General features: G+C 37.3%; 1 protein-coding gene across 2 annotated transcripts in view; it reads right to left on the bottom strand.

Annotated features, from left to right (window-relative positions):
- Positions 1–19,496, bottom strand: part of mdga1 (MAM domain containing glycosylphosphatidylinositol anchor 1) — a 179,855-nt gene that overhangs the window by 61,948 nt on the left and 98,411 nt on the right. For both annotated transcript variants that reach the window (XM_005447559.4, XM_025907201.1), the window contains exons 5-6: positions 12,335–12,531; positions 9,964–10,096 (exon numbers count right to left, since the gene is read on the bottom strand). In XM_005447559.4, coding sequence (XP_005447616.1) covers positions 9,964–10,096; positions 12,335–12,531 — 330 coding nt within the window. The remainder of the gene's footprint in view (positions 1–9,963; positions 10,097–12,334; positions 12,532–19,496) is intronic.

The raw sequence follows: 19,496 nt of genomic DNA, 5'->3' as shown, positions 1-19,496 counted from the left end.
GAACTGTATAGTATGAAACATTAGCAAGAGTGTGAAAAAATATGTTCAAGCTATTCAATATAAATATATTTAATAATCTACCTATCTATCTATTGACTCATAATTGATTTAAGAATTATCCAGCCACAATTTTAAATGGGCTCTAGAGGACAAGGAATAGAAGAATTTAGGCTTTTATCAACCTGAGACTGTTAATCCTCAGTAAGAGACCAAACCAATAGGGTACAGGAAGCAATTCATTCTAATAGACTTCATGCACTACATCCTCTCATCTAATCTCTCTCATTTTTTTATTTATTTATTTTTTTTAGCAGATTGCAGTCAGCGTAATGAAAGTGGTGCAGAGCTTTAACAAACAAGTTTACAGGTGCATGTTTCTACTAATACAAGAATGTGCACAGAGCTCTACACATAAACGCAAACATTCTTCCACTCTAATGGGTAACAAAAATGTGCAAGCAAACACACATACGTACACACACACTCACACACACACAGACACACACACGCACTAATGGGATATCTCTTTAGCTAACCTCACTAGTGATGGCTCCAAAGCTGACAAGAAATTTCACTGGTGTAACAGCTGCAATCAGCACATAAATAGCACTGTCTACTCCCATTGTATCAAATCACAGCACTAGGAAAGTAAACCCCTGTGGGCCTGCAAACCCTTCTAAGCATTGAACAAACCTCAATGCAAGCTTTCATGCTTGGTTATGTGCCTGTTTGTTTAATTAATTTACAGTGAAATAAAGTTTTTTTTGGAGATGCAATGTAGAAAAGCCCTACTGTATGCTGATCTAACTGATTTTATCATTAAGTTTGAGCTGTCTGCACATTTTTCCAGGTAGGGTTTGTACATAGTAGGTTAGGTTAATAGATAGAACATGCATAGTTAAAACACAAGTCAGGTAGACCAGGGACTGGGTTTAAATAAAACATTGGGTCTATACGGTAGCTCTATAAGGCACATGTTAAGAGTTTCTTCCTGCTCTGTTGTAAAGTTACCCCTATGTCCCACAGTCTTTAAAGAGTTAAGTCATCAATCAGAATATATATAGGACTGAGCCCATCCAAAGACTACTGTTGGTGATTTATTCTGTCTGGGTGTAAAAATCACTTAAATCCATCAATCTATCAATCCATCCATTTTAACAGCTTTTTCAATTCAAGGGCCTGATTCTATCCCAGGTTTAATGGGCCGAGAGCTGGGGTACACAATAGACAGGTTATCAGTCCATCACAGTGCCATTCAATCCAGTGATTGTATAACAATTATAGCATTTATCCATCTACATTGCAAAATTATTTCTGCGCAAGGTCTAGCCTATTCACTTTTTAATCTCAGTTCACAACATTTTCTGCAGACTGTTGATGGGATCTATCATTAATTTGCAAAACAAATAAACAAACTAATTAAATATTTAAGCCACAGAAAAAAAGCGGTAAAAATGGAGAGAAAATCTGGGAAGACGAAAAAAAAAGTGAGAGTTAGGCAATGGGGAGGAACAGAGGATTTGAGAATTATAGCTTCAATTTCCTGGGGATGCGTGGGTGACGGTAACGGAGGGATCAGCCACTGCTCTTCCCAAAGTAATGGGATTTATGTGCAGCACAGTGGTTTACAACCAGGTAACAAATGCCTCTCTTTTCCATGCACACACTTCGACTTCCTCTCTTCCTTTAACTCTCTGTCAGTTTGTCATCTCCGTATCTTCAGTATTCTCTCTTTTCACGTCTTCGCATCTCTGTCATACCTCGGCCTCAGCCTTCCATCCTGCATTTTTTTAAAAACCCTATGGTTTGCTTTCTTTCTCATCGTCATCCCGTGTAACCTGTTTGAGATTTAATTTGTCTCTAAGGTAAAGGCAGAGGGGTTATTGGGGGGAAATTGGCTGGAAATAAAAGCTTAAAGGTTTGGGGAGAGGTGTTAGCTGACAAGAGCTCTATGTTTGTGTATTGTACTCAGGCACAGCGCTTGTCACTATCGCCAAGTTAGTCAGAATCATGCCGGGATTGCAGGCTGGCCAATGGGTTTGAAGATCAAATAGCGATTGACACTTTTTTGCTGGTCATTGGTGGCAATATGAGTAAAAGTTTAGGGTGTGATTGTAAAATGAAGGGTTGGCAGCTATACAACAGAAAAAATATTCTGAAGCAAAGAAAAGCTAGGCCATGGGATATGCTGTTTAATTAAATATAATATAAAGTTTATTCAGTTTCAGTTCAGTTCAACTCAGTTTTATTTCTATTGTATCAGATCACAACAATGGTCATCAAAGATGGACAATTAAAGACATCCATTTAAATAACATAATTTTAAACTATTTTAACCATTGCAAAATTACCATGAGCCTTGAGTGACGAAAAAGAAGACAATGAAAATTTAATATAAGTGGAAAATTTAGAAATTCATTATTTATTCATTATTTAGTCTTTAGTTTCAAATTTCAAAAATTTAATCATAAGCCACAGACAAAATACAGCTGGATCCAATATAGAAATGCAAATATCCTAAAATATCCCAATTTTTGTGTTGCTCATGGGTGAAGAAGTGTGAAAAAGTGCAGACCGTATTCAAAGTTCCTTGGATTTTTAAAGCTACGTATTTTTTTAACTCTAAAGTTCGAATTCAGAGAGTACAGAACTAAAATTCTCAGACTCTTAAAGCCCCGACCAATGACTTCACAAAAAATGATCAAGGCAGCCTTGAGAGCAAATCGATTCTTGCCTGTGGTGTGGCTGTACATATCCCCACAGTGATCCCCTAACTAGAGTGGATTTGAGAGTGATGAAGAAATGTCAGAGAAATTTATGAACTGAATGGTGAAATGTTTTACGTTGGGGTACACCATGAAGCCCGGACATACCATTCAATAAATTTGTATGTTTCTATATAAATAATACAATAAGTAAATATAATGGATCCACAAGCATCAGTTTTAAAAAAATATTTTGCTTTTTAAATTCTGTTTAAATATATGTCTGGTCTCTCTTTCTCCCTCTCTCTCTTTCACACAACCCTTTCCTGGCATGGATTATAGCCTTACATAAAACTGACTGCACAGGTGCAATAAAGTGTCCTACGAGAGGTTTTAGTGTAGTGAGGATTATTGCAGATTGCCCATTGATCTTCAACTTTTCAAGGGGGGATTCATTTGCAGTAGGATTAGCCTCCTATTGATAATAATAATATATATCATGCAATTGTACAACTGCCATATTATCTTGAAGGTATAGTGTGGTATGTGTTATAATAATCAATAAAACACTAAATAAACTCGAAAGTACAAATTCAATTCTCCCAATTTTTGTGTATGTGTCCTTTTTCCTTCTTCTTCTTCTTCTTTCACGCAACATACCTGACATTGTTGTTTTGGGGGGGTTGTTTGTTTTTTTGCCATAAAATGTGTTCCATTTATGTCAATGTAGCAGGAGGAAAAAATCTTCAAAAAAAATCTACATTGACACCAGGAGCTACATAATAAGTGGAGTTTCTAACTTAATCAAAGGCACACAGTAAGAACTTGTCAGAAGTCTGTGATCTATATTAACTGTAAATTATTTAACAAACCTGACAATTTGTGAAGGAAATTTCTACTTTTCAGTTTCTTCTTTTTTTCCCTTTGTGTATAGAAGAAGAGTTTCAGTTTTTCCATTTCATTTCAATTCAGTGTTATTTGAATAGTGCCAAATCACAAGAACACACACACATACTTGCAGGTGCCACCATTAGAGAATATTTTAGGTCAAATTAAAAATTTATTGTATGACAGAAGTTATTCACTTCGAATCAACTTGGTTAAACAAATTGGACCGCCTCTTTCTTTTTGTTTAATATAGACATAAAACAATGAGAAGATATGAAGAGAAAATTACTTTAAAACCTTTAAAATAGGGAGCAGGAGGTTATAAAGAGATTAGTTGATTTATGGGTTTTGACACATATATTCTCTCATGCATATTTTCCCACTTTTTTAAACATGCAATGTATTACTAATACTAGAGTATTTTTCACTTATGGTGACAGTCCATCTAAGTTACTCAATGCCACACGTCCGGTTCATGTTCCATTACCCCCTAAACCCTTGTACGCTACCACTTTAAATAACATGACAAGCTCCAGAGTATGCCCCCATGTTCTTCTTTATGAGAGGCAAGGGAAGAGGATTTGGTCTCTGATGACGGTTACTAGAGGGCAGAAGCCAGTACTAAAATCCCAGGGTAGGATTATAATATAAAAATCAATCAATCCCCTTGTCCCAGTGCGGTGAATCAGCAGTAATCGTGTGACCTAGTTGGATGTATCTAATCTAAGCGGTGAGTGGTACACAAGGACAAACAAGGGGCTCAGTGAGGAAAAGCAAAATATGCTCATTAAATGAATATTATAGAAGATAAAAAAGCAACTCGCTGTCTGCTTTTGTCTTTTACAATTTCTCTATTTCCATCTTTGTGTCCATCTGTTTATACCTCTCCCTCTCTTTGCCCCCTGTCTATTTCCCTGTTCTTTGTGTCTTTGTGTCATTTGCTTTGTTTCTGCATCTGCCACTTTATTTATTTCAGTTTTATACTTCTATTCATTTTTGGAGATCTACAGTCTACAGATGTAATTTTCTGAGAGAATGTTTACACCCGTAAAAGGAAATGTTTGTTTTCTTTTGAGATCAAGTCTAATTTTTAATTCTTATTTATTTTTGTTTAAAGTATTAAAATATGTGCTAAAACATTTGAGACCTGAAATTTGCAAAAATCTGTTTTTCCATTACTACGTGTTTTCATGGTGTGCCTTTAGGTAGTATTAGTGATTTAGATGATTTAGGAGTATCTTAAGTGTATTTATGTGAGTATTTCAAAATGGTGCCGAAGTCTAAGGTATATAAACTTGTTAATGCAGTTAGTCTGGATTTGTTTTAGGAAATGCAGTTCTCTCTATTCTTTATTTCAACAGTTTATCTCATTAGATATCTGTGCTCATAGGGCAGGTTAGGAAGTGAAGAAAAGTGCACACTCAGACATAATCACACTTCATCCCTCTCCCCTTAACCACATTTCTTTCCTCTTTCTTTTGTAACCACAGACATGTGCACACAAAGAAACACACACACACACACACACACACACACTAAGCGGTGTGTGCTTTCCATCAGTCTGTGAGGCTGTGAGGTCCAGACAGATTGGCTGCTTTGGCAAGCTTCTGAGCCCTGATGCCAGGGCCAGGCAGGCGTTTATTGCTGTGTTTGCTGTGTGTGTCTTTGTGTGTGTGTGTGTGTTGAGTGCGCTGTGGGAATACAATTGATCTTAGCCACAGGAGCCCAAGAGGGGAGGAGAAGGCTGGGGCAATGGTAGTGAAGAACCCCTATCTCACACAGCGGGAGCATGAAGACCTGTTTGTTTTCCTTGCCTACTTGTTGATTTTAACGCTGGTAAATTGTTCGACTCACCATGTTTGGTTGCCATGTCCTTTTGGTCATTGTCTATTAAAAGTGTGTTTTCTGTATTTTTAAAAGAAAACATTGTGTTATAAGTGTTGTCTGCTCTAATTAATTGGGTGTCCCTGAGTTACAGCTGATATACCTAATACTGAATTATTAGCATTAATTATTAATTATTAGTTTTCTGAAATATTTCAGTAAGCTGTGTCCATCTGTTATTTTTCATCCAGTTAGTTTTTTGGTTGTTTCGTCCTCGTGTGCGCAGTCTCTTTTTCTTTCCCTTTTTTTAACAACAGAGGTGCCAAATTCTGTTTATTTTCTTCCTAACTTTGTCACAGTTTCTTCTCTTTGATTTCTTTTATCTTTCCCACCTTTAGCACACTTTAGAAGACTCCTGGGAAACTTTGTCTTTTATCTCAAAAGAGGCCTTATTTTTCACTGGATAACATCTTCAGTTCAAAACCTGTAAATATATTTTAAAAGTGTCACAAAACCTTGTGCTCATCATAAAAAAAATATATACTCTATAGTGTTGCTGATATATACTGTATACTGTTATTGCCAGTGAAAAGTAGCACAGTCCCACAGGAAAGTGTGAAATAGCTGATCTATTGTAGAAATTTATAATTTTTAATAATAAAGGCTGTAAACTTGCAAGATGCCTATTTCTGGGGGGCAAATAACAGCGGTGGGATTTGTCCCACTGAGAACATAGCAAAATGGAAAATGAAGTTAATGTGATCTACGCAGGGAAAGGTTCCAAATTATGTCCTTTTGCATATTTTACATATTTTTCAGTTGTCTGCACGGCTTCCTTCCAAGTACTCTGTTTTCCTTCCACAGTCCAAAGACATGCAGTGGGCATAAGTGAGAACGTGTGTGTGAATGGTTGTATACCTCTGTGTTAGCCCTGTGACAGACCGGTCACCTCTACAGGGCGTATCTCATCTACTTCCCTATGACAGCTGAGCTGGGATTCACTCCAGCCCGCCGCAACTCTGAATTCTCTGGATAAGCAGAAGAAGTTGGATGGATGGATGGATGGATGGATGGATGGATGGATGGATGGATGGATACAAAAGTGCAGAACAACTTTCAACCAGGGTCCAAGTTAAAAGTTACTGTATCCTAGTGTTGTGCTGCCATAGCACTGTAGTGTTTAATTGCTACATATCTACATACATTATACTTATACTTGTAAAAATTTGCACTACAAACAAAACAATATTTACAATCACTGTATGTGCTTCTTGAGAAAAAACACAGCATTCCAGTCTTTGGTTGCATATATGACCCTCTGATGTGTTTATTAGCAGTGGAGTTGGAGTTTTAAACTCATGTTTAGCTTTTAAGGCTCCATGTTTATTCAACAGCCTGCTTTCAACTAAAATTGCAATTCACTAATTAAAATTAATTAAATAAAATTAGCGTAAACTTATGAGAGTAAAGGCTCAGTGAGAGAAAGACAGAACCTCGTAGGGTTTTAAAACACTCATGTTTTATTAAATCTCATAAGGACCTTCTTGTCAAATAAATTAAATCTAATTACTGAAAGGAAATAAATATAACTGAATAATGTGCTTCAAAAAAAATTCAAACACTTAATTGTCAATCAATCTAGGCTAGCCGACTTTTAGAAAATTAGGTTAGAAGAGGAGGAAGAGGAGAAAATAAACAAAATAGGAAAAAAAAATCATTTAAAAAATACAGCTCAGACAGGCATGGCCCTCTCCCTTGTGGAATACCATACTGACAGTAACAAACCTGACAGGGTTGTCAACGGCAACAATGTTGTCGTAAGTAACAGAGTTGCTGGGCGATGGCGTGGAGATGGACAGAGCGGTGCAAAGTGAATTGGAGATAACAGGGAGTGTGACAACTGAATTACAGCTGACGGCCCTGAGATGAGCTCTCAGCAACCGTACAACAAGACAGATAGACAATATCCCGCACTGGGAGGCAGGCAGGAAGATAGAACGAGACCGTATTTCAGTGGAGAGTCAAAAGCAAGAGGGGAAAAAAACTCACTATGAGAAAAGAAGACAGAGGGAGAGATCATACAGGAAGTGAGAAAACAAGAGGAAGAAGAAAGGAATCCTATTTCCTGAACAAGTAAAGATAGGAGACACTTTAACAATGAGAGAAAGACACAGAACTAGAGATTCCTGCACAATCACAGAGCAAAAATAATCAGAATAGTCAGATAAGATGGAATTATTAGAGGAAGAGAAAAAGATGTTTTATTTCTGTACATCGACAGAAATAAAACATCTTGGCTTTGTAAAGTTGTAAACAGTTGTGGTCAGAAATGTATATACATTCATCATGGACATAATTATCTTGGTAATTCTGGGTTTGATTGATAAAGATTTCTTTAAACAGTTCTTTTTCCAAGGTGGAATGACTGTACCACATACATCTTTACTGAATGTGAAGAACAAGAATTATGTGCACAAGTCTGAAATTATTTTAGATTTTCTCTAATCCACACAGGGTCACACAAGTATACATATAGGCTCAAATGTATAAATGCACTCACTTAAATCTCTTAATAAGTGGTGCTAACGGTTCTACACTTTCTCTTGACTTGAGAAGTCCATGGCTTTTTCATTTCTCATGATCATGATTGATCAAAACAGTCAGGCTTTTTTTTGCCAACATAAAAAAAATTCACTTATTGGATTTGCCAATATATATGAAATACAAAATACACACTGTAAAAAAAAATCCTATTTGTCTGTACATATGCATATTTAGATTGTTAAAATACGTTCACAAATGTATCATGATTTCACAAATATGTGTCCGTTATTTGAAAGATTGAACTGTTAAATTCAAATGTAATGCTATGGAAAAATCTATAAAATGATTCTCATAAACTTTTTGTACATCAAATAATAATTATTATTATCACTATTTAGGGCGATCGTGGCTCAAGAGTTGGCAGTTCTCCTTGTAATCAGAAGGTTGCCGGTTCGAACCCCGGCTCGGACACTCTCGGTCGTTGTGTCAAGACACTTCACCTACTGCCTACTGGTGATGGCCAGAGGGTGCGATATGGCAACCTCGCCTCTGTCCCAGGGCATGCAATCCATTATTATTTAAACCAACTGTTAACTGTATATTTCTGTACATTTAAGTATTATTATTCATATTGCCACATTCATTGACCTTGTTTATAGGTAATTTCATTGTTTAATCACATTAACATGTTCCTAATTTAATGTTTAAAAGCACTTGAAAAAGGCAAAATCCCATGTAAAATTAGGGCAACAAACTGTATTGTCATTACTGAAAATAACCGTATTTTTATGAGAAAGTTATTTTCTGTTATTTTATGGTATTATTTTGGCGCCCCAGCTGCCGGAATATTACTGTTTTTCTAGGATTTTTTTTTTAACAGTGCAGGAAATAAATACAGGAAAGTCCAAGGACCTCAGTGAAGATTTAGGAAGGATAATAGTGGATTTACACAAGTTGGGAAGATATCTGTCAGCCATTTCTAAAAAAGTTTGCAGATTCCCAGATCAGATTCCCAAATAAATGTGCATAAGCATAAGTTTTGGATGTGTCTGGAAAATTGGCTAGCCAAATAACTTGTTGAAAAAGTTTTTATAGCCAGATACGACAAGGATTCAGCTATTTGACAGGACAAGCGGTATGTTTGGAAGAGTAAAGGTGATGCTTTCTAACCTAAGAATACTATACCAACTGTCAAGATGGTACAGTCACGCCCTGGGACAGTTTTGCTGCAAGTGGCACTGGTATGTTGCACCAAGTGGATGGAAAAATAAAGGAGAAGGACTAACTCTAAATTAAGCCTCTGGACTGGCCTTCTCAAAGTCCCAACCTGAACCCCGTTGAAAATGTGAAGACTACAGTGAAAAGTCAGGTCTGTGCTCAGAAAACAACCAGCTTAATTAAACTTTACCAATTCTGCCAGGAGGAGTGGTTAAATATCCAACCGGAATTAAGCTTATTGTTGGCCATCAAAAGCATATGGCCATGGTGCAACTTACTAATGAACATTTAACCAAATATTAGTGAGGATATATATATAGTGATTAAACTTGTATGCCGTAAAATCATCCCACCATGGAAAATAACAGGTCAAAGAAATCATTAAAAGCCCCAAAATAATAAATTAATGACATTTGATGGTTTGTCTTTTGTTAATATTAATATTAATAATATTAACAACAAAAAAAGAACAACAACAGCAGCAACAATAATAATAATAATTCTTATTATTATAATAATACAGCACTGCAGAGTACAGTATACCCCATACCCATACATGTAGCTATCTCAAGTGTTTCAGTGAGAGTTCTCATGTTTTTTGTTTTGTTCTTCTTAAAGCCCAAACACATATTTTGGGTTTAAACTATAAAAAGCCTTTATAGGCAATTTTCTTTAACCCCGTCCCAAATTTGTGGTTTTTCACAATTCCCGGGTGTTCTCAGAACGTATCACCCGCAAATTCTGTGAAGTGTAATGATAATGAAGCACAACTCAGAAAACTTACTTGTGGCATTTGTCAGCCTGAAGGTGACGGACTTGTCTTTGATGTTACACACATTGCGGACTGACACCTGACAGGTATAATCAGCAAAGTCCTTGGGTCGGAGATTCTTCAGCTTCAGCACCTTGGTCTCACCCTGAATGGGAGAAACAGGACATCATACAACATCATGCTGGATTATTGTGCTGTAAAAAGAAGTGCTGTAAAATTAATCTGAGTATTAATTTAATCACATTAACATCAATATAAACATAATAAACAAAACTCATATTTTCATCGTAATCCATAAACCTGAAAACCCAGAGCTTTTATTTCAGTCTCTTCTAAACTGGGCTGTAATCTTGTGCAAAAGTCTTTTTAATTTTTGATGAGCTTTAGTATGCTGAACCGGGTTAAATACAAACTGAGAGAAGCTCAAATATTAACATAGATACATGCACACACACATCCTGCGCTTGTATATTGCACGCTCTGGTTATCAAGTGAAGCATTTCAAATATTCATTCATTGTCATTTGATTGGTACATACCAAATAGCTTTCACATGCAACCATCGGGAAAATGAAACTGATCTGGTTCAAAAATAAAAACTAAATCTGTTCATCTTCTCTCTATTTCTGAAAGCATGCTACTTGCAATCTCAGCAGTGTGCTCACTTCTTCTCATGTAGACATACACACACTGACTTGGACACACAAAAGCAGTCACACATCTCTTAAGATCACTGATGATTTTCAGATCAAGGTTTTGAGTCTGATACAGTAGGCAGTGTCTTAGGCAGCCCTGAGAAGAGCTTTGCTGGCTGGTTAATTGAACTCCAGGGGCTCTGCTTTGTTGCTGACTGGTGCTTTGATAAGTGAAGAAAATGGGAACAGTTGTACTAACTGAACAATTGTGTGCTCAGCCTGGGGATCAGGCTTGGGGACTGTTTATTTGGCAGTTTTTTCAGCTTACTGGATATTGCTGGGTAAATGAACAAGTAACTGACTGTTCAACTTGATGGCCAGTTCATTTTAACCTAATTAAAAGTGTGCTTGTCTTACTGTTGAAAGAAAGGAAGAAAATCTCATAATGCTACTATGAACAACAATGTAAAAGTGTAATACATAATTATTCATGTGTTTGCTAAGGCATTCCAGTGTACCTACCATGTTCTAGGCTTCCTGACATAGTATATTTCTAGACTTTTTGGGATATGTTTGCGTAGAGTGATTAATGAAAATTTTAGTCATTAAAAAGGGCCATGTTATTAAAGTTAATTGAACCTATTATGCCTGGCCCATGGTAATTTTTTGTTTTTTTACTTGGATTTCGTAGCTTATAGTATTTTCACAGTAATTACTTCAGCAATTTTTATGCAAAACAGGTCTATCTGACTACCACAAAGAAACCCACAGCAACACATGGTGCAGTTGATAATCTGTATTATCAACTGCAACTGTCTAGCTTAATCAAGTCAATATTAGTTGCATTAAATAGTGAAAGAGATTAATAAGAGATATATTGTTTTGAAGGTTTAAAACTAAATCTGCTTCAAATTATGAAGTTATGTTTCAGTTATTACATGAATGTCTCACATAAAACATTAAATATGGAGGATGCATATTTCCCAAAAGTAGGTTAGACCTTCAACGGGTGAAGAATCCAGGAGTAGCATCCACAACATATTATGCATTTAAATATATGTATTAAAATGTCTTTTTTGTGATATAACCTGTAACTGCACAAAATAATGTGACATAAAATTGTAGTTAGCCTTAGTTGTACTCTATGTAGAGCTGATACAGAGCATTAAAGGGCTTCTTCCACTTCAGAGTGTCACAGTGATTTGAAAAGTAAGCGTCGTGTCACACACTGAGTAATGTAATCAAAACAATGTTACAGGTTACAATGAAATTATTGCTATCATAAAAATAAATCCATCTAAATGATATATCTTGCTAACTGTCTGATACATACAGCTCCACAGGTCACTGATAATACACATGGAATCAAATCATGTTAAATAGCCATACAGATTCATTGCAAGTCCTTTAATGCCAAGTAAAACATGCATAGTTTCAGCAAATCCAAAGCTTATCAGTCTTGCCGTGGAGAATTATTGGATAATTGCTCTTCAGGGGAGAGGTTTAAGAAAGAGACAGTTCAATATGACAACCTTACGTCAACACTAATTCCACAACACTGTCTAAGTAAACATTGAACGTGAGACATATTCAATTAATAATCACGAGAGAATTAAATACGTTCAGCAGGGTGAGGCTTTGTCTTGATGGCAGAAAAGAACAGGGTTGAAATGGGAAGATAAGGGCAGACAGCAGGGAGCGACTCCACACCTGGCAGAGCATTTGTGAGCTGTACGTGTTCATGTGTACCTGAGTGTAAAGAGGCTCATAAATGTCCACTCCATTGTCTTTGCTCTGCTCGATGAGCATATCCCCACGTTTCCAGATGAAGCGTGCGGGAGGGTTGGAGTTGACGGTGCAGCGCAGGAATACTGTCTTCTCCTGGTAGTAACTGCCGCGCACATCGCTGATGGTCTGGTGTACTGTCAGAACTGGTATATCAAGATCTGCAAAATAGACGGTGAAGAAAACAGTAAAACTATGAAGACTTTGATAATGCTGCAGGGAGAAGATTGCACATTAAGCTCTTACTCCATCACACAGGGAAATAAATAACCACAAAATACAATTTTATAAAATCACAATCTCTTCACAGCCTTTGCAGTTAAAAAGGCTTTTCATGGCTTTGAGGCTTTTTTTTTTCAGGAGAAAACACTGGCAATAATATGTAGCAGGGATGAGATCTGATATCTGGGATAATACTTGTAAATAAAGCAAACAGTTCTAGTTTGTTGCCCACCCACACTGACCAAAGCTGTCCTAACAGTCACCCATTTATTTTACTTTTTAAGGAGCACAAATGTCCAAAAATCTCTGTGTTTACCATTTCCATCTCTTGCTGTGACTCTCGCACACTGTGCATTCATATTTTTTTTCTGTCATTTTTTAATCCCCCTTTTCCCCCACTTGCTTCATTTTTCCTGGGCATTTACTTCATGGAAGTGTCGTCTCCCTTTTCCTCCAGTGGATAGGATTTCAGCTGCTGTCACGAGCACAGAGGCTGCTCTCCCCTGGTTTCTGCCATCTCTACAAAACTCACTGCCACTTTCACTCCACATCACCATCCCTTCCTTTCTATCCTCTCCTCCTCGCTCTCCGCTTCTATCTCTTACAGGGCAGAGTGGTCTGTGTGTGTGTGCCTGTGCGTGCGTGTGTGTGTAATTCTGATTCTTTGCAGCCTAATTGGACTGTTGCAGCCTTCAAACATTATGGAAACAATTTCTACCAACACCAAAGGTTCCTCTCTTTGCTCCCCACTCCATTGTACTTCTCCCCTTCCTGCTCACCACCTTTTTCTTTCTCTTTGCACCTCCTGTCCTTCACCTCCCGTCTATTGTGTCAACTCATCTCACCTCCAGCACACTTAAGTTGCAAGCTATGGAAAAATGTGAGATGCGAATGTAACGACTATGTTGCTTGACATCACTGGATGTGAGCACAGCAGGGCTCATGCGATGCAGTAAGGAGGGAAGCATTTGTATTTTTGGCTGGAGACATTTGAGAGAAACAATGTGTAGCTAAGCATGGTTGATTTGTGAGTTTGTTGTTGAAAAGGGCACCGTTGTCACATGAGGGCTGTGCTTCACACACACAGCCATATGCACATGCATGCACTCACACACATCTAGAACTATATCAAAGTGTGCGCAGCCTGAACATAGCATCAGAGCACTTTTGTAGTTTGAAGGTTAGAGCTCAGAGGCAGACTGAGACATAAACTCACAGAGGCAACTTAAGCGCATTGAAGTGGCTACAAATAAACCAGACATTGCATGAGAAACAACTCCTTTTTAAAATAAAAGGGTCATGGGAATGTTTACTAAATCATAGGACATTGCATGCTTTACAGTGTGCAGTAACCTTTTTTGAATACCTTGGGAAATAAAGGTGAGTCAGGATCTGTACAGCACTTAAACCACATGCGAACACTTGTGACTACAGTTGTTTTATCAAATCATCTTCAAAATAATTTAACAAAACAAACACCAAAAAAATGCAGTCGCTTGAGTATTCCACTGGAATACATAAACGTGCAACCTAATTAAATAAATTCTTATCAAAACAATATCTGAATAAAGCAAATATTATGCTTCCATGTTATAAAATTATTTTCCAAGTTATCTCCATTCATCCATCATTTCCCTAACCATTTATCTAAATGAATGTGTTTGGAGAAGGGGTTGAGTACTAGCCATAATAGATACACTCTTATAGCTAGAACCTATGGCCAATCTGGAATCACCAATTATCTGCCAGGTGAGTCTTGTGGGAGGACCACTTGACAATTCACCACCATGCAAATCTTTTCTTTTCTGGATTATATCTTAACTGCAGTGGATCTACAAAGTATGCACTGACTGTAGTATAGTCCTGCTTCGTTGTACATTTTTATGACATGATTTTATTGCACATTTTGTAATCTACACTTTTTTTCATCCAATTTATACACAATCTGAGCTGCCTAAGCTGCTTACTTTAATACAGTACACTTGTTTTGTACTGCATTTGTTTGTTTTAGTTGTTTTTTTTAGCGAAGTAGTTCTAAGCTTTGTGAAGTGCTCACCGGATTCTATGCTTTTCTGCTCTAAGTGGATATTGTGATTTATGAAGCAACAACTTGAGACAAAAGGCCCAGCAAGAAACTAGACAGTGAGTTGTACCAGTATTTCTAGAAGCCTCTGCCAGGAAAAGGGCTTCAAACCTGGGAAGCTATCAATGATATCTGCCTCCTGGTTCTGCCATGTGCGCATGTGTGTGTGAAAGAGATTTGGAAACGGAGCTAGCACCTTTGTATACTTGAATTTGTGAATAGGTGCATGTGAATGTGTGCATTTATCTGTCCAGGACTGGCAAAGGATTTCTGTATATTTTTCACAGATCATTTGTAGCGCAAGGGGAACCCTAGCTGACTAATGCCCCAGTAGTATGTGTGGTGTGTGCTTGTGTGTCTGCCAGAGAGTCAGTGCAATGTGTGATTTGTTGGCATTCTGCATATTTCCTGTTTGAATGAGAAGGTGGAAAGCCTGCCACAAAGAGAAGACGATACAAAGAGAGTATAAACAAATGTAAATAGCCGATGTGGTGGTCCACACTGCGTGGTCATGCATTCTGATTCTATATTACACATATTGCCCAAGAGATACTTTTTTTTCGTGGGTTAATATATTCTGGCATGGCCTTACATTATGATTGCGTCATGAAAATGTGGATAATTCAAACTATAATCAACATAACCTGACGTAAGAAATGGTGCAAGAACTCAAAACTAATATTAAAAGAAGCATTTCTTTTGTTTATATTTGGAAACAATGACAATGCTTCTTTGATTTTTTTTCTGAAAAACAGTTGTGCTGTTAAAGATTTTGCAATGCAAAACTAGAGGGGAACTCTAACTTTGCTCAGTATGGGCCTTTAAGTAAATAGAGACAGGGTGAAAATGCAAGTGCACAGAAATACAATATGAAACTTTAATGAAGTTTCTGATTTCCCCAAAGTCCTGCCTTTGCACACAGTTTAGATCAATTGCACTGTGCGGCTTTTGTTAGCCACAGCTTTTAATGCACATCTCTGCTCTGGGGGTCTGGCATTGTTTTCTGCTTAGACACCACACAGTGGTGCTGACTCAAAGACACCTTTAGTTCTCTCTTAGAGTGGCCCTTAGCTTGGACAGATGCCTGCGAATAGAGATTTTTTTCCAAACACTATGTGAGATTGCATTTTATAATTACAGTGCTGAAAAACAAATGTGCAGTAATGGAGTCCACATTAGCTGCCTTTAACTAGTTTCTTTCATAAATCTAGACAGCAGTAAGAGGTACCAGCTAAAAGCTATGATATCTAGGAAAGATCACACTTTACTTGTTCCATTTCATCATCTGTCTTGTTATGGCTTTATTTTATGTTTTTTAAATCTAAGGTAGCAGCAAGGTGGTGTTGGGGTTAGCATTGTTGCCTCACAGCAAGAAGGTCCTGAGTTTGACTCCACCATCTGGCTTGTCTGTGTACAGTTTTTATGTTGTTTCCAGGTACTCTGGCTTTCTCCCACAACCCAGTCATGCAGTTGGTGTTAGGTTAACTGGTGATTTTAAATTGCCCATAGATGCTTGTAAGTGTGAATGGTTGTCTGTCTCTCTGTGTTAGCCCTGTGTCAGACTGGTGACCTGTTCGAGGTGTACCCCGCCTCTCGCCCTACAGTAGCTGGGATAGACTGCAGCCCCCCTGCAACCCTGTTAAGGATAAACAGAAGAAAATGAATGGATTTTTGTCTAGTAACACACAGCACATAATTCATGTATAAATTTTAGTTATATATGAATTCTGAAAATAAGAAAAAAGTCAGACCTTTATGACATAGTCTTATCTCACTTACAAGTAAATTGAGAAAGTTTTATTCAGCGGTGTTTTAAAATTTCTGATCAAGCAATCAGATTCAGTTGGTCCAGCTGAAATTTATTTATCATTGAGAAATAAGTAACTGCAGTTTTTTGTTCTGAAGTCTCAATCCGAAATTAATCTAATATTATTAAAGAGATATACCCAATTTAAACCCACTTTCATTGATCCTGAAAGTATCACTGAAAGATGCAATTTTAAAAATGTCATTTTAAGCTTACTGTTTTAGGTTTACCATAAATTTTATCTATAAAGTCTGATTTACACGTCTATTCCTGTCTCATTTGCAAGGATCTAAGCTACTGGCAAATAACACCTAATAAATGCACTTAAGCTGTTAACAAAGTTAACAAAGACATAACAAGAGGAAAATGTACATTTACAGCATCACAGACATGTACAGCATGCATCTTTTATAGATTAAAAATGTGCCTGCATGCCATCATTTCACTAAAATAACCAGAGTAACCATTAAAATGAAGGAAGCAGAGATTTACTAATCCATCCTGGCGGTCAGAGTTGACAGAGTGTGTTTTTGTAACAAGCTGACCTCTGCTAGGTACTTACTCCTGCAGGAGGATGCTCTGGACTCCAAATCCTCTTTGATTTCCAATAACATGTCCTGTACTCTAATAGCTCTCTAGGAGTAGATGGCCATTAGAGAAGATGACAGGCTCAATTGAGTGTGAGTGTACAATAGTGTACAATAGAGTCTGTGTGTGTGAGTGATTGGGTAAGTAGTGGAGTTAGTACCTGCTAATACATGTAACAATTTTTCCGCCAAAAAAGTTTGAACATAGTGTTAAAAATGGAATTAAACAGAATATAAATTTTTTAAAACCCATATTTATTATTAAATTATTGCATTTAATAGTTGCCAGAGTTATGCACTGTATGTACTGTATTTAAATAATGATATAAACTTTTTATTACAGCTCAACCTTACCAAAGCTCAAGTTTCATTTATGATATTTTATATAAAAGTAGGATGTTTGGTCATTTAACATTTTGAGTTTCTATTTTAAAAGCTTGTTTCAGTCCACAGCAATATAGTAAGTCATCATCAAACCAGGTAAGGGATTAAAAAATAATAATACTTGAGCTGTTTTTTGTCAAGCTCACATTTACATACATCTGTAGGTATTTACAGAGTCTGAAAACACATTCTTTTATACCATTGACCACACACAAACACTAATGGAAGCTCATAGCAGCACACACAGCAGGAAAAGTCTGCGCATACAGAGAGGCACAAACAGAGGCAGACTTGCCGTTTGATCCAGCTTCGCATCTCGTCAATTATTCAGCATTCTGCTCATAGACATTGCCTTAAAGATGGCATAAAACATGCACGAGGCCCACATTTGGAAATAACGAGAGCATTGCCTGCATTTAAAATGCAACGTTTGGAAGTAAAGGTTGATTTATTCTGATTTTCCTTGCTAAATTTGTTTTGTTTAGTTTTTAGTATAATAACATAAATCACTTTTTTTCTTTTAACACACAAATTATGCCTTCATACATCCTCAATCATCCAGGTAAGGATACCCCAAAAAGTTGATTTAGTTCATCTGGAAGTATGAACATCCTACGTATCCAGAAAGTAATGAGAGTAAACTAATTTAAACACATAGACCATTTAGTTTGGCGCTTGCTTTACACATGCACAAAGAGCACATCAGTTCAATACACAATACATGTCATTTCTTCAGCGTAAAACTACTGTTAAACCACAATTACAATAAATGCAAAAAAGATTGCAACCTCTGCAGCAACTTGTGTACATGTTCTGCTGTTAGGTTTAATAGCAAGGCACAGGAGTGTGGTTAGGAAGAACAACACTATGAGTCTTCTCCCAAACTACCACTCTTGAATTTGCTGAAAATGGTGCATTTTCGTTGAGGCAGCGCGTTATGTGCGAGCCTTAATTATGCTTTTGTCAGCAAAGAGCCTGGGAAAATGTATTAAACATTCATGATGGTGTGACTCTATTCTTTTAGGCCATAAAAAGACTAATTTGGGCACGGTTATTTACCGTGAGTGTGACAGTGTAACTGCACAGCGGTAGTGACAGCAAAGAGGGTGTTAAAGGATGCAGAAGCACAGTTCATTCACTTAGCCTCTGGGTTAAAATAACACACAATCTCTCACATGCAGGAACACAAGAAAAGTTGCATAGGCTCACACAATGTTATGCAATAGTATGTACACACACACACACACACACACACACAGTGATACGTCTACATATACAAGTACCCAATCACCAACCCCAATACACACAATTTCCTCAGGGCCACAATAACACATGAATCTCAGGTCCCTTGCTGTAGCCCCTAAGGGCAAAAACAAGAAAGTCCTTCTATGTCCCCGTAAATGGCTTCTGAACATATCTATGGGGAGCAGAATGGATAAAGGATGTCCTTCGTACTCCTCCTGTGTTCCTCTGAATGCTTAGGTCATGGTGTATCAGCCGCATCCATGCATCCATCCATGCATCCATCCATCCATCCATGCATCCATCCATGCATCCATCTCACAAGTATATATACTTAGACAATTTCCTCTCAACCATGCAGACACATCCATAGCATATTGTTGGGCATGGCCAGATGGCAGATAAAGCTTTTTGCATATTTAATTACCTTTGTTGAGTGTATAGCACAGTGGACCACGACAATAATATGTATAGAGAAAATATATAGAAATACACCTTGTAATATAGGCGGCTGCTGGTCTTAAAGTTATTAAATTGCTTGTGCTTTATTGTGTTGTGTCTCGAGGTGAACACTGGACTCAGGGGCAATATGCACAATCCCTTTATTAAAACAACTCTGGACAACTTCTGTTGATCTTGTCCAGATACTAAAGTGGCATTCTGGCAAAACTTTACTGGTTCCTGGTTAATAGGGGGCAGCGAACACATAAACAGATAAGAACAAAAAGACTCCCAAGATAACACTAGGTGTGAAAATACGGTCCGATCAGCAGTCACTGAGGTGGGAATGCTTTTGTAACT

The sequence above is a fragment of the Oreochromis niloticus genome, linkage group LG1 (genome assembly GCF_001858045.2).
Source record: "Oreochromis niloticus isolate F11D_XX linkage group LG1, O_niloticus_UMD_NMBU, whole genome shotgun sequence".
In the NCBI taxonomy this organism is placed as follows: domain Eukaryota; kingdom Metazoa; phylum Chordata; class Actinopteri; order Cichliformes; family Cichlidae; genus Oreochromis; species Oreochromis niloticus.
This window is presented reverse-complemented; position numbering and strand designations above follow the sequence as displayed.